Source organism: Akebia trifoliata, chromosome 9 (assembly GCF_017979445.1).
Source record: "Akebia trifoliata isolate Shusen 1 chromosome 9, ASM1797944v1, whole genome shotgun sequence".
In the NCBI taxonomy this organism is placed as follows: domain Eukaryota; kingdom Viridiplantae; phylum Streptophyta; class Magnoliopsida; order Ranunculales; family Lardizabalaceae; genus Akebia; species Akebia trifoliata.
Genome location: NC_141383.1, coordinates 6,631,676 through 6,657,198, shown reverse-complemented (window position 1 = coordinate 6,657,198; position 25,523 = coordinate 6,631,676). Strand labels below are relative to the sequence as shown.

General features: G+C 36.9%; 1 protein-coding gene across 2 annotated transcripts in view; it reads left to right on the top strand.

Moving 5' to 3' along the window:
• The window catches only part of LOC147394215 (mitogen-activated protein kinase 9-like), a 32,371-nt gene extending 12,160 nt beyond the window's left edge, over positions 1-20,211 (top strand). For both annotated transcript variants that reach the window (XM_086454267.1, XM_086454266.1), the window contains 7 exons: positions 1,756-1,905; positions 2,076-2,231; positions 2,894-3,031; positions 3,130-3,203; positions 12,829-12,930; positions 13,198-13,456; positions 19,763-20,211. In XM_086454267.1, coding sequence (XP_086310393.1) covers positions 1,756-1,905; positions 2,076-2,231; positions 2,894-3,031; positions 3,130-3,203; positions 12,829-12,930; positions 13,198-13,456; positions 19,763-19,837 — 954 coding nt within the window. In that variant the 3' untranslated portion in view covers positions 19,838-20,211. The remainder of the gene's footprint in view (positions 1-1,755; positions 1,906-2,075; positions 2,232-2,893; positions 3,032-3,129; positions 3,204-12,828; positions 12,931-13,197; positions 13,457-19,762) is intronic.
• The last annotated feature ends 5,312 nt before the right edge of the window (positions 20,212-25,523 follow it).

Sequence of the window (25,523 nt, the reverse complement as noted above, 5' to 3'; positions counted from 1 at the left end):
AAAGAACAATTGTTCGCTATATAGTGAGCAACTATTTGCTTACATTTGAGCAACATTCAGATTTTTTACAATCTTTGTTTCCCTTTTCTTTTTTTACCTCTTTTCTTGCTCTTCTTTTCTGTTTTTGCCTTAATCAGTCAAGAGAAGATGGAGCTTGAAGGGAATAAAAACTGTAAAAAGGTTGTCTACAGTTGCTAAGAATGTGGGTTTTAAAATTCGTTTGAGACCAAAATAACTTAGTCAAGTCATCTCGGTCTCAAACAAATTTTAAAACCACATTCTTAGATTAAGTCATTTCGGTATCATTTGTGAACGAGATGAGATGCCATCACCAAGATCAGGTTCACCGATCTCGAAAAAAGATCTTGTCCTTTTTAAGATACTTGAGTCATCTTGGAATCATTTGTGTGTGAGATGAGAAGCAAAACCAGGGCTAAGTAGATTATGACGTTTAAATATTTTGGGAGATGAATAAAAGGTTGTGAGGAGCAAATAAGAGCTCTTTTTAATGCCTCTAAAAGACCAATGGATTAACAAGAGACTGAGATTTATCAAAAAAACAAGAGAGTGGTGTGCATGGAAGCAATAGTGGTGTATAATCTGCTCAGAGTTCTTATAACTGACTAGTGATCTCAAGTTTGACTACAAACTAGGGGAGAAAAGGAAGGGGGGGGGGGGGGGGGGCAGTCTGACTATTAAATAAAGATGCTTGTTGATAGGAGGGCTGGGACAAAGGCATTCACACAGACTTGGAAATTTGACAATCCTGTTAGCCTAGTTGTTGATGGTGACATTAGAGCGTGTTTGGGAGTGAGATGGATTTGTTACCTTTACTTTGATAACTTACTGATGTTAATATGATTATGTTTCGTGCAACAAGAAGGGTTGTTGGAACTGGTCAATATCTTACTTAAGTTGCTTGTGGAGATTGTCATCTTGTCTATTAATGTTTAAAAAAGATATATTTATGTGAAGGATAAAAGTAATTGTGGTTATGTCTCTATCATATACTATTGTGTTCCAGCTTTTCTTGTTTTGAGATTATAATTAACTGCACCGACTACGAAAGAGTTAATGAGGGATCCACATTCTTATAGCAACTTCTGATAGGATTATAGTATCGGCTATTTTTTTTTATAATTTGCCATTATTTTGGGTGTTTGAATTTTTCATTGAAGATTATGTCCCTTCTACTCCTGGTACAAGGTTTTTACTCTGTATGCTACTTTTGGCATTTTATGACTGTGACCACTTGTGATAGGATCTTTGTTTGATTTTGTATACTGAGGCTACCTAATGGCTGGCTATATATTTTTTGCAGAGGGATTTTGCTTGGTTTGTAGGATTCATATTGAATTATGTTATATTAAAATTAGAGAGCTGCTATTGGTACCCCATCTTTTACTTATTATACCCCAATTAAAAATAAAGAGAATAAGGAAAAGTTGGGGTGCCATTAGAAGATCTCTCAATTTTTTTTTTCTAGATTGCTACTTTTTGGGTTTAGGATTTTGAGTCTAATCATAATTGTAAACAACTACTGAAATTGTTTGAACGTATGTTATACTATAATGTTTAGTAATGATGAGGTAATAACTTGAGCCAAACTTTTGTAATGGTTGAATGGTGTGTTTTAATCTTTAATTAGGGGGTGATAAATAATTCAAGAAATTGGGGTGTAATAAGTAAGAGTTATAGATAATAATTCATATAGAAATCTAGCTATCCATTTCTAAGGCTTCTTTTGTTTTGCAGTACACCCCTGCAATTGATATTTGGAGCATAGGATGCATATTTGCAGAAATGCTCACAGGAAAACCGCTGTTTCCTGGGAAGAATGTGGTGCATCAATTGGATCTCATGACTGACTTGCTTGGCACTCCTTCGGCTGAATCCATTGCTAGGGTTAGTTCTATATTTTTTATCAAGTGCCTTGGCTATTGTCTTGATTCTCAAGGGAGCTTTGTTGTTTTGTTTCTTGTATCATAATTTCTATTTACTATACTACATTTATTATATTCTTTCGTTCAATCTCACATTTTCTCACCAATAGTAATTTTTGATGTCGTTCGCAGATTCGGAATGAAAAAGCTAAAAGATATTTAACTAGTATGAGGAAAAAATCACCAGTTCCTTTCTCTCAGAAGTTCCCTAATGCAGACCTATCGGCTCTTCGTTTACTTGAGCGACTGCTTGCATTTGATCCGAAAGATCGTCCGTCTGCTGAGGAGGTAGGACTTAATAACTGAGATAGTACAATGTTCATTCATTGCGAATCGAATGTTAATATATACAATGAACTACATCTAGAATGTAATTAATTTTCTTTGGTTGTGTTTCCAGAGAATTTTTCTTCTTTCGGGGAAATTGTCATTTAAGCCTGAATGGAAGCCTAGAAAATTTTCTTCTTTGAAGTACTTCCTTAAAATGTGTACTCTCTCGGGTGTGTCATACCCCAGTTAAGCCCTGTGGCCCTCTCATATTTTTAGTTCTCTCCCTCTCCAAGAGATCGGTCTTTTGGAGTAGTTGGTTGGTTAGCATGTTACAGAGCACTAGGTTCGTATAGGTCACAGGTTTGATTTTTTCATCATTATGGATGAGGGGGAGTCTTTTCCTCCACTCTAGGGTGTGTCATACCCCCACCCCAGTAAGTCTCGTGACCCTCTTATATTCAAATTTCTACTGTCAGGAAATTTTAAAAAAACAGTAGAAATTCCATGCGAGTATTTTAAGGGGAGAAATTTTGAAGAAAACTAAATTATATTGCTCAATTCAGGGCCTTAGTTCTGATCTACTTTATTCCAATGCACCAAATGACATAACATTGTCTAGAAGAGGTTGAATGTCCTCCGAGGAATTCCCTTATTGATGATGTTGTTTCTTATATCCACAGGCATTAGCTGATCCATACTTTCGAGGTTTGGCAAATGTCGATCGTGAACCAACGACACAACCCATTTCGAAATTTGAGTTCGAGTTTGAAAGGAGGAAATTGACAAAAGAGGACGTGAGAGAGTTAATATATCGAGAGGTACGTCCAAACAGCCTGATACTCTTGCTTTAGTAGTATTATGCCTTCATCTGGCCAAAACTTCTGCTTATAATGGATTTTCATTTTAAAGTAAACAGATATTGGAGTATCATCCTCAGATGTTGCAGGAGTATCTTTGTGGTGCAGATCAGACTAGCTTCATGTATCCCAGGTCAGACAATTGTTACATTCTCTAATGAATTGAGCCTTCTTGTCTTGATCAGTTCACCAGTGTTTTTATTATGTATTTCTTTGTGACAATTTGTTGGTTTTTCTCTGAGGCTGGCCCTTTGTTTTCATTGTTAATATTTTGGTTTACTACCATTGTCATTTTAATTGATTATTTCTTGTCATGAATAGTGGTATTTAGAAATCACATTGATCCCTTTATGGCAGTGCATAAATTCTTTTTGACTTGTGTTGTACATGATAATGTTAGATCTGATTTACCTGGGATTTATGGCTTTCCATTTTAGCAGTTTTTTTAGGTTTCTTGGCTGAAAGTGAGACTTACGTGAAGAAAGTGGTACTACAATTCTAGGAATTGAAGATATGACTCACAAATAGCATGTTTAAAACAAAGTTAGTTACATGAAGGACACAAGATAATGACATAGAAGGGTTAACAATAATATTGTCCTGATCAGTAATAGAAGAATAAGCCATCAACAACTTTTACTCCGTCCCTGCCATAACATATGTCGTAGTAGGATGAAAAAAGTGAGAACATGCTAGTCATATGATCCAATGCTCCTGAATCAATAATGCACTAGTGGTTAAGAGTGTAAATAAAGGCACTGAAAGTCGAGGTTGAGGTACTTGAATAAGCAAAAGAGAGTGTTGAAGAAGTAACCCGAATCATTCACGAGTCATACGCTAACTCGAATAAATACAAGCAATTTAAGTTTCGAATGGGCGACACATTGGAAGACACGCATATGTGGTGGGCATCAAATTAAGACAAGGAAAGAAAGAGACGAGAACAACAAACAAAAAGAGGCCACAAGAACAACCGAAAAAAGAGGTGAGAAGAACAACCGAAAAAAAAACCTACAGAACTACAGGGAACTCGAAGTCGAAAACTAAAAGATAATGGAAAGTGATTAGAACCCCCGGATCTTGAGACAGAAAACAACGGATCTTGCGCAAGGACACGACACTCGGAAGAAGACGAAAAAGCGAATTATGGTAATGCCCTTCACTTGCGAAAACAGCGGATAAACTGATAATGTGACCTCCGTTACCAGGGCTAGACGGAGGTCCACCACACCGAGTATAGCAGAGACTTTAAGACAGGATTTGAGAAGCGATTAGACAGATATTGCGTAAATTATGTCAGAAAGATAAACTAGTTAGTAGAAAATGAAGGCAAAAGGAAGTGGAAAACTATAGAGGACAAAATGAGAGAGAGATAGAGAGAAAGGAAACTACTAGAACTCAACGTTACGCTCGGGCTTCTTCAAAGGAAGCCCTTCGCTACACTACCTAGCTCAACGTTACGCTCGGGCTTCTTCAAAGGAAGCCCTTCGCTACACTACCTTAGCTAACTCAAGAAAGCTAAGCAACTCAACTCACGGGGGACTACAAATACTACCCCCTTTCGCTTAGTCGTGCAGCGGGTGCCCCTCCCTACATCACGACACGCTCTCATTGAACCTATCTTGAGAGAACAAACTCAAACTCCTAGAGCTGACTGTACCTGGCCTTGAGTACCACAAACAACAACCTCTCACCAAAGCCGGCCTTCAGGCCGGGTGCCCTCCAGGGGTAACACCTAACCTAGAAACAGACAGACCCAAGAATGACTCAAGGAAAGCGGGAAGGAAACAAACAAACCCTAATTGTGGAGAGGGTTTTTTATCACTTGAATTGCTACGAAAACGGGAAGTAGGATAGAATGAGAATGACAGGAAAGGCATCTACCTTTAGAGCTTGGGTGTTCATCACCTTAAGTCATGTAGAAAACAGGGACCTTAGTCAGAGCGAAGCTTTAAAAAGGGGCTTAAGCTGCTTCAATTGCAAAAGAGTAATTGTCGCTAGCGAAACGCACGAAGAGGGGGGCTTTCACTTTCATATCCCTGTTGAGACCCAAAATGCATCCAGGTACATGGCCACGAAAAAAATAAGAGAGACCTTCCCAGAGTTTGACGGGAAGCAAATTGATGTAAAATTCCACAAAGCGTGGGACACCATGTGTGCCTACGCAACAAAAGAGGATAAACAGCCCCTCGTTTGGGGCGATACTTTAGAGTGAATACTTGTGATACAGTTGGCGTAGAAAGCCCACAAAAGAGTCAATGAGCTAGAGCCCACTCCAGATATTCTAGCTAAAAAATGTGTGGAAAGTCCAGACTGGTACACACTCATTGAGGACCCACAATTTTTCAAAAGGTGTTTAACCGTCTATTCTTCGGTAAAAGCGACATATATGGATCTAAAGATCGCAGCCGAAAGAAAGTCAACCGTCCTGGAACGAATTTGCAAATACCTTAACGATCACAACCTACCGAAGGAGTACGATATAGAGGATTTAGGCGAAAAATACCTTTTGCTGGATTGGATTGCCTGCCAACTCTGCTTCCACAGACCCCTAAAAACGAAGCAACTTTTCTTGTACGGAGAACCAAGTACACAGAAAACACTAATATTTCACTGTATAGCCAAGGTACTGAAAATATACTTCGCTAGTTCCCGGGTGAATGATTTCTCGGAGGCTAATGAGTTCTACGATCTCGGAGGTTAACGACTTCTTCGTGAAAATATACTTCGCCATAAAATGTTTGAAAGCCTCAATCTCACTTCGTAAGAGGTTAATACCATCTTTGGAAAGCTCGTGGGGATGTATGAGTAAGCTCTGAAATCTCAATGGAGGTAAAGAAAGAGTACTCAATCCCCTTCCAGCACTATAGCTACTGCCTCCTTGGCCACTACCTGAGTGATCCCTTTGTTGTGAGCAACCATGAAGATCCCAACTAGTATCTTCAGTATGGTGAGTGCAACTATAATTAGGGCTGCAACTCAGACGGGGATCAACCCGTGCCCAACCTGACCTCGGGCATTAAATACTCAACCCAAGTCGTATTGGCTTATTCCTCATTAATACTAGATGATTTAGTAATGATTATGGCTATGAAAAGATGAGTGATATGTAAAAATATAAAATTGTCAATAATTTGTCCTAAAATATATTTTGTATAGTAAATGGTTAGAAAATGTAAAGAAAAAGATGATGATGATTGACTAAAGTTTGAAATGTAAATTGTGAATTAGAAAGAAAAAGCGATTTATAAATTATAACAATATTAAGTTCAGCTCGGGCAACCCAATCTCGGGTCTATGCTCGAACCCAACCCAATTTGATTTGGTAAAAAAAAATGCCCTAACTTGAGTCCGAACCCTAGCTAATTGTGCCCAAACCGGACCCAAGGTCGAGTTCGGGTTTGGCCCGCCCAACTTGCAGCCCTAACTATAGTGTTTACACTTCAATTTATCACTGGTTATGCCTGACCGACCTCATCATCGAACACGATTATTACTTGGCCACCATATGGCATCATGGCCAAGTAGATCTCTCCAATGTCGTAGGTTGGAGCATAACACTTAGACGATGCTCCTCCAGTGCAAGTAAGTTTATACCTCAGTCAATGATGGAAGGGGATCCTTTCTCAGAATTTGAACTCTGAGTTGCTATACTCATAATTCAGACCTGCAAGTATAACCCAATATTTGACCAATTTCATATATGCAATTACATCAATTGAGCACTCACCCTGAAAAATCTGATGGTGATGCAACTCTTTCCGTAGCCGTTGGAAAGTTGAATGATATATGGACAAGGACTTATTACCTTTCTTTATATGCCAAATCCTTTGGCTCCATTCGTACATATCATACAAGAAATGTCGTCAATCTCCAAGTATGTTTAAACTTTATCTCAAATCTTCTTAGTGGTTGATAAGAATAATTAACTAATATTAATGTCTGGCTGCACGGAGTAGAGAAGTCAAAACATAATAGCAGTGTTTTATGCATCTTATCTTCTAAATGCTGGATCTAAAGTGCTACTAGTGGGTTTATCCCTAGTCAAGTACCCCATCTTTCCTTTACCCTTGATATATAACATGATCAATCTTGATCAAGCTAGAAAATTATGGCCATTTAGCTTTATGATTGTAATCTGAAGATTAGGAGCATCATTATGAGTCACACCCATGCCTCCTCAACCATTTAGGGATACATTAGACTACTAACCCATGTTACCTAGTTCTTCGGTTCGAATTTGGGTTTGGAGTTCGTGGTTCGCCAATCTAAAATGAACCTAGTTTGTAGGGGTAGGTAGAGAAAATTCGTTTTACTTTTACTTACAAAAAAAAAGCATTTTTAGGTTCACTTTGCTTTCCTATATAATTCAAGTATATAAGTTATAATTACAATTATAATTTAGAAAAATTCTAAGTTAAATAAAAATAAATTAGGAAAATATTCTAAATTTTAAATGTGAACACTGAAAAAAAAAAAAAAAATTCAATTAAAAAAATATTTTGTTTGCCAAACCCAACCAAAATTCGGTGGGTTCGTGGTTCGCTTGATTTTACGAATCAGTATGAACCGTATCATGAACTAATTCACTTCGTCCTAGTTCGTGGTCTAGACAAATAGAAACGAATTGGGTAACATAGAGATTGACTAACTTCTAATATTGCAAATTAAACTTTTGACAATTGCTAAACACTAGATGACCACAAATTTCAACTTTACTTGGAATTTCATAGTCAACAGAAAAAATAATAAATATGGCTTAACACATTTGATCATTGGAGCTTCAATATATGTCTAAATGATTCACAACCATCTCCATTAGATCAAGCATAAAAAAGAACAGAGGAATCTACTTTAGATTAATCCTACAAAATAATTCAAGTCTGGCTTACCAATCTTACAAAATAATTCTCAGATCTTCTTCAATTTTTCATAAAAATATCATGACTTTCTTATAAAAATTCCAAATCACATGAAACTTGATTAAAAAAATTCTCTGAAATCAAAACCTCAAAAAAAAAAAAAAAAAAAGACCTTATAGTCGAGATCCAATCGCTGATAGTATGTCAGATGACGATAGTCTGTTGATGTTGACGTGATCTAATGAAGTAGATGTACTCCTTTCTTTGAGGGACATTAGTGATGATTGTGATAAATTAAAAAAAGTAAACATTGTGGTTGCAAATGTCATGCCAAGAATACTTCTTGGGATCTTCATGGTCACCCGCATGAAAGGGGTTCATCAATTGGTGGTCAAGGAGGTAACTGCTATAATAGTGTAGGGGGACTTGAGTATTCTCTCTATTATTTCCATTGAGACTTCAAGGCTTGCACTAGCACCTCCATGGATAGCATTGACCTTTCACGAGGTGAAATTGAGACTTTTAGGAATTATATGGCCTAGCTAGAGTGATGTAGATAGACTTGCCAACACTTATCTCAATGCGTATGATCGAGTTAAGATGCATAGAAGAAAGAAATCAACAATATTGATTGAGTCAAATAAGTCAAAACGGAATTAATTCGGTCCAATCTTTGAGTAGTCCACAAGACTTAATCTAACTTCTCTTATGACTATTTCTTTTATTGAGTTTCTATTTGTTAAGTTGCTCACGTAGTCCTAGTTAGCTTCTATTTCAATTTTAGAAATTTTCTTTAAAATTCGTTTTTATTCTTTAGGTTATAATTAGAAGTCCTTTTAGGTGTCTAAATTGAGTTCTAATAGGATTAGAAGGTTAGTAATATGTTATAGATAGATTAGAAAGTTACTTTTTAGTATTTTAGAAGGTTTTTAATATGTTTTGAAGGAGTTATTTATATAAGGAGCCCCAATAAACAAATTCAGTAAATGAGTTTTTTTTTAGATTGATTAATAAAAAGAAAGAAGAGACTTTTCTTCCCTTCCTTTGTTTTTTTTTCTTTGGAGCATAAGAACCCGATATTGGTTCTTGATTTTAATGCTTGTGATTGATTTCCATCAATCTCAAATCTAGATTGAAGTTTTTAGTTTGTTTTGCTCGACATAGGGATTCTTTATTACTCCTAGTTCTTGGGATTTCACCCTAGAACCAGATTTTTAACATAAACTTCAGGTTTGTGTATCCTACCCTACACATCATAGAGCCACTTAAAGTACTGTTTTCACATATTTTGCTCATTTAGATACTTTAGCTGTAATTTTTAGTCTGGGTGGGTGGGTGGGTGGGGGTGTTATCAAATCATATGACTGGTATGCCCTCTTTTTTTTTTTTTTTTCATCTTATCCCATTTTTTCTAATAGGGATAAAGTAGAAGTTGTTGATGGTTATTATACTTTTGTTGTTAGCAAGTGTAGTATTATATTTAATCCTTCTATGCCATTGTTCCTTGTCATTCATGTTCCTAATTTTACTTTAAACCTTCTACATTTAAGTCATATCACCTAGTCCTTCAACTCCAGTGTTACTTTTTCCCATCTCATTGTGGTTATTAGTACTTGGAGACGACAAGGATGATTGGTACAAGGCATGAGGAGGGAGGATTTTATCTGTTAGACCTTCCATTAGGTAGGGTTGGCAATGATCCAACTTTTATTTGGTATATGACTCGATCCGAAAAAATTGGGTTTGGATCAATATTTTGAATTTTCAGATCAGATTTGGGTTGAAAAATAGAGATCCAATGAATTTTCGGATTGGATTCGGATCAACCTCAACTCAATCCGAAAAATATCTGATCCGATCACTTGTTATTTTCTTAATACAAAAACTCGCGGGTCTGGTCTCCTCTTCATTAAGAAAATAAAAGAAAAAAAAAAAAAATCTCCAAAGCGAGTCTCCTGAACCTTCCACCATTGTCTTCCACAAAAGTTACGCATCTCTCTCTCTTTTGCTCAGCTTCTCGCCCTTTATCTCTCGCTCAACCGCGATATCTTTCTCTTACAGCCGCTATGTCTCAGTCAATCTCTTTTCTCTCTCTCTCATACACACACAGACTATATAAAACCCCATTTTTCATTGGTTCAGATCGGATCAGTTTTGGTTTGGATCAAATCAGCTTTGGTTTGAATGAAAACTTAATCGAATTGGATTTGGTTCAGGGATTCATTGATCCTATCAGATTGGATCAGATTCGGTTCATAGGATAAAGTTTTCAGATGACAATGGTGTGATAGTGATCCAATCGATCCATTGTCATCCCTACCATCAAGGATTGCTTCATCTATTTAGAAATTACCGTGCTAGTAATTTTGAGGAATTGTTACGATGCAATGGAGTTCGTTGTGGTCATTCATTCTTTTTGTTACTTAACCGTATGTTTCCTCGATTGTTTCATTTTTCTTTTGTATCCAACCTTCAATATGAAATGTGTGAAATTGCTCAACATTGTAGAACCTCATATCCCTCCAATAGTAATGAAAGCAATTTACATGCTTTTTCTATTATTTCCTTTTGATGTTTGGGGTCCATCCTCAATTATCTCGTTATTTGGTTTCCATTATTTTGTTACATTTACCTATCAAAGAAAATTATTTTGTTACATTTGATAACAATTTTTCTCATGTTCCTTGGATTAACTTGCTTAAATCCAAAAGTGATGTATACTTTGTGTTTAAGTTTTTAATTGAATGATTGAAGCCCAATTTGATGCCAAAATGAAGTCTTAGTTCTAATAATGGGTGAGAGTGACCTTCCAAAAAAAAAAAAGGGTACGTGTTTGATGGAGCTTCATCCTATTTTCCTGAGCATGGTATCATTCATCAAGCTACTTGTGTTAGTACATATTATTATTTACTTACATAGATTACATTTTAATGACTGGGAATGATCATGATGATATGAGGAAACTAAAAAGCAAGTTAGTGAAGGAGTTGAGATTGATAACCCAAGTCAGTTGAAGTACTTTCTTGGGATTGAAGTTGCCAAATCCAGGAATGGAATTTTATTTTCATAGAGGAAGTATGTTTTTGGTCTTCTACAATATATATATATATATATATATATATATATATATGTATGATGGGCTGCAAACCCTGTTATACTCCCATTGAGTCGATTCATATGCTTTAAAAAGCTTGTGGTAATCACTTGTTAAATGCAGAGATATCTCAAATACTTGTAGATCTCATCTCTCTCTCCCAAACTCGTCTAGATATTGCATATGCAATCAATTTTAATGTGCAGAATCCTTGTTTACTTAAAATCCACACCTGGATAAAGTTTGTTGTATGCTCGACTTGGTAGCTTGCAAATTGAAGCTTACACAGATGTGGATTGGACATGATCATTTTTAGATCAACGTTCCTCTTCGAGGAATTGCATATTTGCAGGAGGCAATCTTGTGACTTGGAGAAGTAAAATATCGGTCGTGGTTACATGATCCAGTGTTGAAACTGAGTTTAGGTCTATGGCTCATAGAGTCTGTGAACTTCCTTGGCTTCAAATCCTATTAGTTGAGTTGGGTCTTCCTGTTTATAGGCAGAGTTGGGTTTTCTTGTTCATAAGCCTATGAGTTTCTAACTTTGTATCGAGACAATAAGACGAGAATCAGTATCACAAATCATTCAATAAAGCATGATAGAACAAAACGCAAAGAGATGGACATACATTATCAAAGAGTGTACTCCATTTGTGAATATTGAAGATCAGTTGGTTGACATTCTTACCAAGTAGGTAGTTCACATTTCGTGGCATTGTTAGCAAGCTAGGTGTGAGTAATATCTATACACCAACTCGAGAGAATGTAGAAGTGCTCATGTAGGGACATTTTGGTAGTTCGAGCATGCTAATAGCATTCTTGTAAGTAGTCAACATTTCCCCGGCGTATTTCTCAAAATATATTGAATGCATATTATGAGTGAGTGAGAGGGAGGGACAGAAACTCGCTCAACTCATTCTCCCAAAATCTCTCTTTTCATCTCATTACTATTGAAAACCCTAACCCAAACCCTAGATGTGACAAATCGACTCAATGCCATCATTATGCATTCAATAGATTAGAAACAAATATGAAATGTTGACTATTTACAAGTATGCCATCATTATTCTTGAACTACCCAAAAGAACCACTACACGAGCATTCTACACCTTACTTCCACTCCTTAACTCACAAATACCCTAAATTGTAGCAAAAATAATTTTTTTCACATGTGACTTTTTTACCTGTACTTGTCCAACCCAGTCCCCTGCCTACTCTTCTCAACCAGGCATTGTTACAATACATCATTTCTAGGGGACACCTTACCATCCATATCCCATTTGTGACTACACTTGAGTATGATGTAATACATTGCTTTGGGAGAATACCCTAGCATGAGTCAAAATCAACTAGTTCGAATTCACATTATGAGTTTTACCCGGCTGCTAATGGAACCTTGATACGGGTTTTAGATTGGCAATTAAAGCCTAAATCTTACAAGGGATAGTTGTATTCTGGTAGACACTCCATTGGGATCCCTATTATTTAAAAAAAAAACCCAAAATATCTTTTAAATACTTTAAAGGGTGTAGAGATTGCCAAGCATATTAAATGCATTTCAGGAAAATTTCTGTCATTTTGGCCAATCAAAATCACTGTGTTTGCATGCAATCTGTTAATGTATCTGACAATAGAAAAATGTGCCTGGAAATATCTTGTCCCATTTTAAATATTCTATCGAATCATGGAATCTATGGCGTGTTAGTGACAGAAGGGTGCTCACTTTCAGCTCAAGGATTTGTTGTGCTAAAATTAGGTGTTGCTCATTCTACTAACCTTTATCTGATCTTGTGTCAACCCAGTGGAGTTGATCGATTCAAGCGACAATTTGCCCATCTTGAGGAACACTCCGGTAAAGGTGAAAGAGGCACTCCACTCCTGAGGCAGCATGCTTCTTTGCCTAGGTAAAATCTTAGATAAAAGATGTGACAATCTTTTTTTTTTTTTTGAGTAAGAGATGTGACAATCTTAATATGGCTTTGTTCATTTATTTAGAGAGATTCTTTTGTTACACCAACTTTTGCTAGCACCACCCCAATTCATATGCAAATCACCAAAGAATTAGCACACATATTGGGGTGGCATTAGCAAAATTTGGTGCGGCAATAGAAGCTCTCTTTTTAAATCTTTCCATCTCATATGATATTACTTGCTTCTTTTTTTCCCTGTAGAGAGCGGGTTTGTGTGCCTAAGGGCAATGCTGCAGACCCAGATAATAATTTTGAAAAGCGAACTTCAGATTCTGTTACTCGTACTAACCTACAGAGTCCTCCAAGATCTCATCAAAACAAAGGGATGGAATCTGCGCATAAGAACACAACAGCTGTGCAGAATGGTCCAAGCAAAGCAAATTTCAATGCCCGCTTTTTAAAGAGTGCTAGCATCAGTGCTTCCAAATGTGTGGTTGTAAAGGGAAGGAAAAGTTCAGAGGTAAAGTTTGGTCACATTTATTAATTCCTCCTTTAGTTTGCTTTGTTTCCTTGTCGTCGTCATAGAAAGGACAGACATTTAATAGAATGAAGTTTAGGTATCGTAGGTGTATGTGAAACGTTTTATACATAATTCAAGAGAGCTTCTATTGCCACTCCAACTTTTGCTAACACCACCCCAAAATGTGTGCTATTCTTTGGTGATTTACTTATGGATTGGGGTTGGCGTTAGCAAAAGTTGGTGTGGCAATAGAATATCTCTAATTCAAATATGATCGGATTTTAGGAAAAAAGCTTGGGTTCTAATTACTTAATCAAACATCTTTTAGTGGTGACTCCAATTCTATCTAGATCATGACAAAAAGCTGATTCCCAATACTTTTATGACACGCATCTAGATGCACTTTTAGTTTTATTTTATTAGTAAGTTGAACTCATACCCACTACCTCAAAGGTTGCATTGCAATATGACAACCGACCGAGCTACGAGTCGTGGCCTAAACAATATTTTTTTGAGTAATGATTTTCTGACACTTGCCTCTAGCATATGCTCCCATAAACCCCTTGATGTGGCATGTGCTAGAACCATAAATCTTATTCCTTAGGAAACACAACTGCACATATTTATGGGGATGTGCAGTTGTGTATCCTGAGGAATAAGATATGTGGTTCTAGCCCATGCCATGTCAGAGGGGTGTTAGAAAATCACGACTCTATTTTTGTATCAGTAAATTTAAAAGAATTATAGAAAAGTAATTATCAAGTCTCATTAATGAGAGCTTGATATATATATATATAACCTAAAAAGTAAAATAGACATTAATGCCCTTACATAGAATTAAACTTAGCTAATTAAAGAGGCTACATTATTTCAATACTCCCCCCCTCAAGCTGGAGCAAATATATCAATTAAACCCGACTTGACAAGATGGGAGTTAGTGACAGAAGGACCAACAGACTTCGTAAGCATATCCACAAGTTGTTCCAAAGTAGATACACAGACTATCTGTAGAGCACCAGAGCGAATTTTCTCCCTAAGAAAGTAAACATTAACCTCTATATGCTTGATTTTCTCATGAAGGACTGAATTAGAAGCAAGCATGATGGCATACTTGTTATCACAAAACAAAGTAGAAGGGTCAGAGATTGGAAAACCTAGCTCCATTAGCAAAGTTCTAATCCAAATAAGCTCGCAAGTACCAATGGCCATATCACTATACTCAGTTTCAGCAGAAGAGCAGAAAATCACACCTTGTTTCCTACTTTTCTATGAGATCAGATTACCACCATGGAAAGTACAGAACTTAGAGGTTGATTTCCTATTTGTAAAAGAACCAACATAATTCGCATTAGTGAAGCAGGACAAATGTGGTTGAGCAGTGGAGGAATAGAAAAGTCCAAGACCAAGGCGACACTTCAAGTACCGAAGAATACGATAAACTGCATCAAGATGAGAAGTACGTGAGGCATTCATGAACTGACTGACCATACTAACCGTAAAGGTCAAATCCGGTCTTATGTTAGTTAGATAAACCAAGCGGCCTACAAGTCTCTAAGAAGAAGGATCAGGTAATAAATTATCAAATTCGGCATGAAGACGATGATTCTGATCCACAGAGGAAGAGACAGGATGACAACCAAACATACCAGTGTCTTAAAGGAGATCCAGTGTGTATTTTCGCTAAGATAGCGAAATACCATGACAAGAGCGGGCCACTTTCATCCCCTAGAAGTATTTGAGGGAACCCAAGTCCTTAACCTCAAATGCACAACCCAATAGTATCTTTACCCTGTCAATCCACTGTGCATCATCCTCAGTTACTATAATATCATCCACATAGACCAATACAATAGTGCAACGGCTATCTAATTCTCGACAAACAAAACAAGTATGATCTGAATAGCATGTAGAAAACTCCATAGATAAAATAACCTCAGAAAATGTTGAAGTCAGGCTCGCGGAACTGCTTCATACCATAGAGAGATTTGAAAAGGCGACATATTTTTCTTAAATACTCCCCCTGAAAACGAAATCCGAGAGGGGATCCTTATAGATAACCTCAATCAGATCTCCATTCAGAAATGTATTCTTCACCTCAAACTGATGAAGAGGCCAGGATGACAAGCAGCTACAGAGATGAGGAGGCGGACTGTAGAGAGTTTAGTTATATGAGAAAATGTAGTGCCAAAATCTTTTCCTGGAGTTGCATAAATTCTTTAGCGACTAGGCGGGCCTTGTATCGATTAACAGTGTCATCCGCGAGATATTTGATAGTGAAAATCCATTTTCAACCAACAATCCGTTTCCCAGAAGGAAGATGAACAAGTTCCCAAGTGATTCTTTTGCAAAGCATCCATCTCAGTAGTTATAACACCAGTTCACTTAGGATCTTGTAAAGCCTCTAATATAGACCAGGGTACTCGAATAAGATTAGTAGCAACTAGGTAGGCTTGATAAGAAGGAGAGTCTCTGATAGGAAATAAATTGGGCAATAGGGTGATCAGTAACGTACCTTCGCTTTCCTTTGCGAAGTGCAATAGGTAAGTAAGAGTCAGAAATGGAAGGAATAGGTGTTAGAATAGAAGAGGGTGAAAGGCGAGAGTGACGAGAATAGACCCTAAGAGGCGGCAAAGAGGAAGAAGGATCCGGCAAAGGAGAAAAGTCCTGCAAATAATATGAAGGTGGAGAGAAAACTGGAGAGGAACTGATGATGACTCTACAGATCCGAGTCTGAAGTTGTTGTAGATCAATAGTGCCAATAGAAGCAGAAGTCTTAGTAGGAGGAACTAATGATGACTCCACAGCTGCAGCGCGGGGAACAGACTATCCTAAAGAGGGAGCGGCAGATGATCGCAATAGATGGGGGGATAGAGTTGGAAGCAGCGGGCCTTTTCATGGCTAGTCTTCCCACAATGGCTGCAAGTAATGCCACTCCTTTTATCATAGCCACTGCCTCCATGACCTCTATTCCCAGATCCTTGAGTACGAGAGTCAGAAAAATCCGAATTGGCGACTAGAGCCATCTAATCTGTAGCTGGAGCAGATATAATACTAGGAGCCTGAGCCTGAGTCTGAGTTTGAGAGGGAACAACATGACGACGATGCTCATCACTATCAATGGTCGCAAATGTCTAAAATAGAAAAGATAAAGGAATGGTGCTAAGGATCTGGGTCTGAAATGCCTCAAACTCAGGCCGTAAACCTATGAGAAACTGGTATGTCTGATGTTGAGCAATCCTTGTAACCACATACTTAGCTGCCGCTGCAGACAGTTTAGCTGTAGACTCATAGTGGGAGCTCCTCCCAACGAGACTGGAGAAATCTAAAATAATCAGCGAGACTCTGAGTCCCTTGGGTAGCCTGGGCAATCTCTTGATAAAGCTCATAAATCCTTGAGTCATTCCGAGCATGCGCGCATATTTGAGTGAGAGCTGCCCACAAAGAGGAGACAGTCTCATGATCATGAACATGGTGTAAATGCGCTGCTCCATGGAGTTAAAAAGTCATCTAAGAATGATGCAGTTATCAATCTCCCATTGCTCAATTTTGGGATTAGTAAGAGGTGGTTTATTAATGGTGCCAAAAAGTCATCCAGATTTCCCTCTACTTCCTAGATAAAGCCGAACAGATCGAGACTATGACTAAAAATTGTGACTATCTAATAAGGCATTGGTGATTCATTGTGCTAAGAAATTTGCTCCAAGAATGGTGTTGGAGTCCTTGGTCTCTTGATGTGATGTCATTCCTTACTACAAACAGAAAAGTAAAACTTTGGTTTGAAGGGAGACCTCTTATACTCTCAATCAACGAAGGAAGAACCAACACATTTTTTCTGTTATAAGTCAAATCAACCATAAAAAGTTCAGCCTAATTGTTACCGCAAGTTAACACTATCACCCTAGGTGCTATTGAGGGCTTCACACAGCCAAACACTGCTGCCGCAAGCCAAAAGAAATCGAACACAGCAGCCCTAACACAATAACCAACACCCACTCAAAGAAAATCGTAGCAATCCAAATTTGAAATAGCAAAAATTACCTTTGTTGATGTCGTAGGGTAGAACCAGTTCCCCAAGTGCTGTCGCAAGGCAGTAAATCTCCCAAACTTGCTATTGCAGAACTTAAAAAAACACAGCAGACTACTATCGTGAATGCTTAAAATAACAAAGTGTTGTTATTGTGGGTCTAAAAAACTTAGCAGATTGCTGTCGTGGATGCTAAAACAGCAAGGTGGTGTTATTGTGGGTCCAAAAAACACAACGTAGAATAGTATCACGATTAAAGAAAAATAAACTCTATTGGAGGACACAAAAAAATCACAGCATAAAATCATAGCATGTGGAAGAATTCCAGAAAAAAATTACCGCAACATGCTATAAAGGGGGTATCAATAAAAGATAAAAGGAAGCCCCCTAAGAGGAGACTTTCTAACGAAGTTACGGCTTGGTTAGTAAGTATCAAGATCCAGGTATTTTGAGAAAGGAGGAAAAGAGAAGAGAGGAGAGGAGATGAAAGGAAATTTCAAGGTTTCAAAATAAATCAAAGAGGAGAACCCAAGGAGAGAGTGGGACGTCCTCTAGAAAAGCTCTGATAGCAAGAAGAATTATAGAAAAGTAATTCTCTAGTCTCATTAATGAGAGTTTGATATATATATATATATATATATAATATATATATATAATATATATATATATATATATATATATATATATATAGGGTCAGGTTCAAACGACAACCATTTCAACACACATAGATAACGTGTTTTGTCTTATATGGGCAAAAATGTTTGGAATGGGCTGATTTTTTGTGAGGATGATCTCTGTGGTGAGGAGATCATCCTTGCCAAAAATCAGCTCATTATGAAACTTCTAGACCGTCCAATTTTTGTTGAAAAATTATAGACCGTCCAATTTTTGTAAATCAATTTTGATGGGGTTACAAGTTTTGGAATGGGATGATTTTTTGCCAGGATGATCCCCTCATCACAGAGATCATCCTCACAAAAAATCAGCCCATTCCAGACATTTTTGCCCATATAAGACAAACACGTTGTCGCAATGTGTGTCGCAGGAACCTGACGCATATATATATATATAGGGTCCCGTTCAATGGCCAACAGTTTGGCAAACATTTTTTCAAAACATGGGTTAGAGGTCTTGGAATGGGCTGATTTTTGGTGAGGATGATCTCTACGGTGAGGAGATCATCCTCACCAAAAATCAGCTCATTCCAAAACTTCTAGCCCCAGTTTACAAGTTAAAAATCGTGAACCGTCCATTTTTTGTAAATCATTTTTGATGGGGTTAGAAGTTTTGGAATGGGCTGATTTTTGGTGATGATGATCTCCTCACCGTAGAGATCATCCTCACCAAAAATCAGCCCATTCCAAGACCTCTAACCCATGTTTTGAAAAATGTGTTTGCCAAAATGTTTTGCCAAACTGTTGGCCATTGAACGCTACCCATATATATATATATAGGGTCCCGTTCAGCAATAAACATTTTTCAAAACATGGGTTAGAGGTTTTGGAATGGGCTGATTTTTGGTGAGGATGATCTCTACGGTGAGGAGATCATCCTCACCAAAAATCAGCCCATTCCAAAACTTCTAGTCCCAATTTACAAGTTGAAAAATCGTGGACTGTCCATTTTTTGTAAACCATTTTTGATGGGGTTAGAAGTTTTGGAATGGGCTGATTTTTGGTGATGATGATCTCCTCACCGTAGAGATCATCCTCACCAAAAATCAGCCCATCCAAAACCTCTAACCCATGTTTTGAAAAATGTTTTGCCAAAATGTTTGTTGCTGAACATTTCCCATATATATTTATAAATATATAACCTAAAAAGTAAATAGACATAAATGCCCTTATAGAATTAAACTAAGCTAACTAAAGAGACTAACATTATTTCCAATAAAATTTGACTTGAATCCATAATCTCAATGTAGCATGGCAAAATGCTCAACAAGTTTTGAACCCACAATTTGTTTTATTAAAGAAGGAACCTGGACTTTGTTCCTATGCTGAATTTTATTCACAAAACTACATAAATTTAGAGAGATTCTATTGCCACACCAACTTTTGCTAACGCCACACCAGTTCTTAAGTAAATCACCAAAGAATTAGCACACATCTTGGGGTGGTGTTAGACAAAGTTGGTGTGGCAGTAGAAGCTCTTCTATAAATCACCAAAGAGTTGGCACGCACCTTAGGGTGGTGTTGGCAATAGAAGTTCTCTAAATTTAAAGCAAGTTTTTGTGGGTGGCATTGTTTTGACTAAACCTTTTCTATGATTTGTTTTTCCAGGAAGAACCAATTTCGGAGCACAATGATGAGGTGGTCGATGAGTTATCGCGTAAGGTAGAAGCGCTCAATACCTGATTCTCCTTTTTGGTCAGATAGCTCAGCTGGAAGTGGGATGGCTTGATTTTTCTTGGCTCATATTTTCCCCTAAGCTGGAAGACTATTAATGCTGCCTTTCTTCAATTTGCATTGAAGGTTTTCTCAATAGGTTTCAGGTAGATGTTAACTATGGAATTTTATTTGAACTCCATTATTTATTTAATTATAATTATTAATTGCGTTATTCCTACCACAACAAACAAAAATGTTATATGAGATTCATGTTTTAATTTCCATATAGGATACATTATGTAATTTTCTTTTTCAACAGTTTTTTTATTTTTCTCTATATGTAGCAACAACTTTAATTATTCATGTTGTATTTGATAAAGCTCCATCTGCTTCTAACTGCAGTCTAGGGACAATTTTGTGTGGGACTTGACTTGCTTTGCTTTGCTTGGGACAGTTTAAAAATTTTTTTTGATCAGTTTGATAAAAAGATTTTTGACCATATTTTTTTAATAATACTGGAGTGATTTTAAAATTTACATCAATTCACACTTTACTGATGTGGATGCGTGTATGGAATCATAGACGCTTTTCATCAAGATATGAGTGGAGAACATATATGGTTCCATGCGCGCACCGCCACATCAACTAAGTGTGAATCAATGTAAAGTTTAAGGTCACTCCAGTGAAAAGCATCTATGGTTCCGTACACATCCACGTTAGTAAAGTGTGAATCAATCCACGTCAATAAAGTGTGAATCGATCTGAATTTTAAAAGGACTGATCTTGTTTTTTTGGATCATTAGATTGGATTTAGCAGACTGCGTTCTCGTACGTACAGGGTTTGCATGCTTGTGCACATGTAGTCGGACCTCATCGTCTATCTTAAGATTTTAGAGAACTTTTCCTCAATAAGATTTTCAACCTTACTAAGGGTCATTTTGGTCAAATGGATTACCACATCAGCAATCCAACACCACAGCCCTCTAGTTTCATAAAAAAAACGCATATCTTGAAAAAAAAAAAAGAAGATTTAAAAGACATTTCTTTTGAGCTTAGTCTAAGGCTTTGGAAATGGACGTGCTATGGAACTTCCGCATAACTCATTTTTGAAACTCAAGGGTGAACCAACTTTTTTGGACTTCTGTTTTCAAAGTTCATAGAATTTTGTCTTCTACGACCCAGAAGCATCAAATCATTTTTGGGGCTACAAGGTGAGCCAAAGGAACCATAGTTAGTGTGGATTCCTTACTAACTTGGTAGGCCTCTCTCTCTCTCTCTCTCTCTCTCTCTCTTTTTATATATATATATATATATATATATATGTGGGTCGGGTTCCTGCGACACACATTGCGACACACATATAGACAACGTGTTTGTCTTATATGGGCAAAAATGTTTCGAATGGGCTGATTTTTTGTGAGGATGAACTCTGTGATGAGGGGATCATCCTGGCAAAAAATCATCTCATTCCAAAACTTGTAACCCTATCAAAATTGATTTGCAAAAATTGCATGATCTATAATTTTTCAACAAAAATTGGACGGTCTAGAAGTTTCATAATGAGCTGATTTTTGGCAAGGATGATCTCCTCACCACAGAGATCATCCTCACAAAAAAAATCAGCCCATTCCAAATATTTTTGCCAATATAAGACAAAACACGTTGTCTATATGTGTGTTGAAATGGTTGTCGTTTGAACCTGACCCTATATATATATATAGGGAAATGTTCAGCACCCTAAGTTTTACCACACACTTTAACAAACGTTTTTTGTCCTACATGGGTTAGAAGTTTTGGAATGAGCTGATTTTTGGTGAGGATGATCTCTATGATTAGAAGATCATCCTCCCCAAAAATCAGCCCATTCCGAAATGTTTAGCCCCATGTTTACACGTTGAAAAATCGTGGACCGTCCATTTTTTGTAAATCAATTTTGATGGGATTCGAAGTTTTGGAATGAGCTGATTTTTGGTGAGGATGATCTCCTCACCATAGAGATCATCCTCACCAAAAATCAGCTCATTCCGAAACTTCTAACCCATGTAAGACAAAACGCGTTTGTTAAAGTGTGTGGTAAAACTAAGGGTGCCGAACGGGACCCATATATATATATATATATATATATATATATATATATATAATATAGGGGATGGTTCAACAGCCCTAAAGTTTGCCAAGTTTGGTGCCAAACATTTTTCAAAATATGAGTTAGAAGCTTTGGAATGAGCTGATTTTTTGTGAGGATGATCTCTATGATGAGGAGATCATCTTCACCAAAAATCAGACTATTCCAAAACTTCTAACCCCATCAAAAGTGATTTACAAAAATTGGACGGTTCACGATTCTTCAACTTGTAAATTAGGGTTAGAAGTTTCAAAATGAGCTGATTTTTTGTGAGGATGATCTCTTCACCGTAGAAATCATCCTCACAAAAACTCAGCCTATTCCAAAACCTCTAACCCCATCAAAAGTGATTTACAAAAAATGTTTGGCACCAAACTTGGCAAACTTTAGAGCTGCCGAACCGCTCCCATATATATATATGGAAATGTTCATCACCCTACGCTTTACCAAACGTGTTTTGTCCTACATGGGTTAGAAGTTTTGGAATAGGCTATTTTTTTATGAGGATGATCTAAACGATTAGAAGATCCTCCTCACCAAAAATCAGCCTATTCCAAAACTTCTAACCCCATAGGGTTAGAAGTTTCAAAATGAGCTGATTTTTGGTGAGGATGATCTCTTCACCGTAAAGACCATCTTCATAAAAAATCAGCCTATTCCAAAACTTGTAACCCCATCAAAAGTAATTTACAAAAAATGTGTGGCACATATAGGGGCTGCTGAACCGCTCTCATATATATATAGGGAAATGTTCAACACCCTAAGCATTACCCTACACTTTAACAAACGTGTTTTGTCCTACATGGGTTAGAAGTTTTGGAATGGGCTGATTTTTGGTGAGGATGATCTCTATGATTAGAAGATCATCCTCACAAAAAATCAGCTCATTCCGAAATTTTTAGTCCCATGTTTATAAGTTGAAAAATCGTGGATCGTCCATTTTTTGTAAATCATTTTTATGGGGTTAGAAGTTTTGGAATGAGCTGATTTTTGGTGATGATGATCTCTTCACCGTAGAGACCATCTTCATAAAAAATCAGCCTATTCCAAAACTTGTAATCCCATCAAAAGTAATTTACAAAAAATGTGTGGCACATATAGGGGCTGCTGAACCGCTCTCATATATATATATATATATATATAGGGAAATGTTCGACACTCTAAGCATTACCCTACACTTTAACAAACATGTTTTGTCCTACATGGGTTAGAAGTTTTGGAATGGGCTGATTTTTGGTGAAGATGATCTCTATGATTAGAAGATCATCCTCACCAAAAATCAGCCCATTCCGAAATTTTTAGCCCCATGTTTATAAGTTGAAAAATCGTGGACCGTCCATTTTTTGTAAATCATTTTTTATGAGGTTAGAAGTTTTGGAATGAGCTGATTTTTGGTGAGGATGATCTCCTCACCATAGAGATCATCTTCACCAAAAATCAGCCCATTCCAAAACTTCTAACCTATGTAGGACAAAACACATTTGTTAAAGTGTAGGGTAAAGCTTAGGGTGGGGAACGAGACCTATATATATATATATATATGGAAATGTTCAATACCCTACACTTTACTAAACTTGTTTTGTCCTACATGGGTTAGAAGTTTTGGAATGGACTGATTTTTGGTGAGGATGATCTCTACGGTTAGAAGATCCTCCTCACCAAAAATCAGCCTATTCTGAAATTTCTAACCCCATGTTTACAAGTTGAAAAATCGTGGACCGTCCATTTTTTGTAAATCATTTTTTATGGGGTTAGAAGTTTTGGAATGGGTTGATTTCTAGTGAGGATGATCTCCTCACCATAGAGATCATCCTCACCAAAAATCAGCCTATTTCAAAACCTCTAACCCGTGTAGGACAAAACACGTAGGGTAAAGCGTACGATTCTTCAACTTATAAACATGGGATTAGAAGTTTCAAAATTGGCTTATTTTTGGTGAGGAGGATCTCCTCACATAGATATCATCCTCACTAAAAATCAGCCTATTACGAAATTTCTAACCCATATAAGACAAACCATGTTGGCTCTCAAACGCTACCCATATAGATAATGGGACAACAATTGTGACAATATCTATGATAATGCTTTTCATATTATATGAGTTAAAAGTTTCGGAAGGGGCTGATTTTTTGTGAGAATGTTCTCCTCACCAAAATTAGCTCATTTCCAAACTTTTAACCCCATTAAAAGTGGTTTAGAAAAAAATTAATGGTCCACGATTCTTTCACTTGTAAATTGGGGTTAGAAGTTTCGAAATGAGTTGATTTTTGGTGAGGATGATCCATGACAACGGATTTTCGTAAATCACTTTTGATAGGGTTAGAAGTTTCAGAATGAGCTGATTTTTGGTCTAAAACTTCTAATCCCATCAAAAGCGGTTTATGAAAATCTATTGTCATGGATGTTGCCACAATTGTTGTCCCATGAACCGTCTCCGATATATATATATATATATATTTTAAGTACAGAATGGGATATTTTATATTGATCTGTACTTGAAATACAGACTAGTAAGTTTAAAAATCGAGAATTGTTTTTTTAGGTTTGTTGCTCCCAGTTTTGAGGCACATTGTCTCTGATTTTTGTACTGGGCTAAAAATTTGTCACACATTTTTGTTGTTTTGTTTTGTAGATTAGATTCGAAATAATAATAAAAGCAGAATGCCCCCCATTTACCTAAGGGAAGAACTAAAGAAAAAAAGCCTAAATCTATACGACATTTTCTTCGTGGGTTTCCAAACTTGGACTTTACAATTGGGTTTTCATTGGTTTACAAACTAAACGCTTGCTTATAACTAACTTCAAGACCTTTCGAACAAATACATCTTGCAATTGGGTTTGATACATTTTTAGCAAAATCGTATCCTAAACCATCAAGCGTTCTCATGCATGTGGTTATAGCCTCATGGTTACCCATTCTCTAGACTTCGATGCATACCGAAGTACATACATCTAAGTTGGTGATTGGGTTGGATGTGTTCATCTTGGACACTCGAAACAATTGATCTCGAGCCGTAGAACTATTAAGAATCCGGGTTAAAATTTTTTATAAGTGGGGTGATTTGAGCAATGAGCTATGAGTCGCGAGAGCACGTCCATTTTGAAACAAGTATTACGCACTTAAAAATTAGAAGTATTCAATCTCACAAAAGGAAATGAAAAAAGATTACATTCACTCATCACAACAGAAAGAAAAAAAGACAATAACAAAGAGGTTAGAAAACAAATTAAATTAAATTTATTTTTATTTTTATTTTGAAAATGGCTAAGTTGAAAATGGGTTGAACTTACTAGTTTCCCCAGTGCAGTTGCCAACTGTAGCTATATGATTTTCGAATACGAAATATCAACACTACGTCGATTGGAGTCGCCACCATTCATTTTTTGGAAAGGACGTGAATGGCCATCCGGAAAATATTTTATGAAAAAAATGACATTTTGGGCATTATAGTGGCTCTTGTTAACAAATAACGACATTGATTTACCTAAAATCTAGTTAAGGGGTTCGATTAGAGTTCAGGATAGGTGTTAGGCACTCCTATTCCTCCACCTTAGGTGGTAAGATTGAGAACATGGCCATTTCTAGAA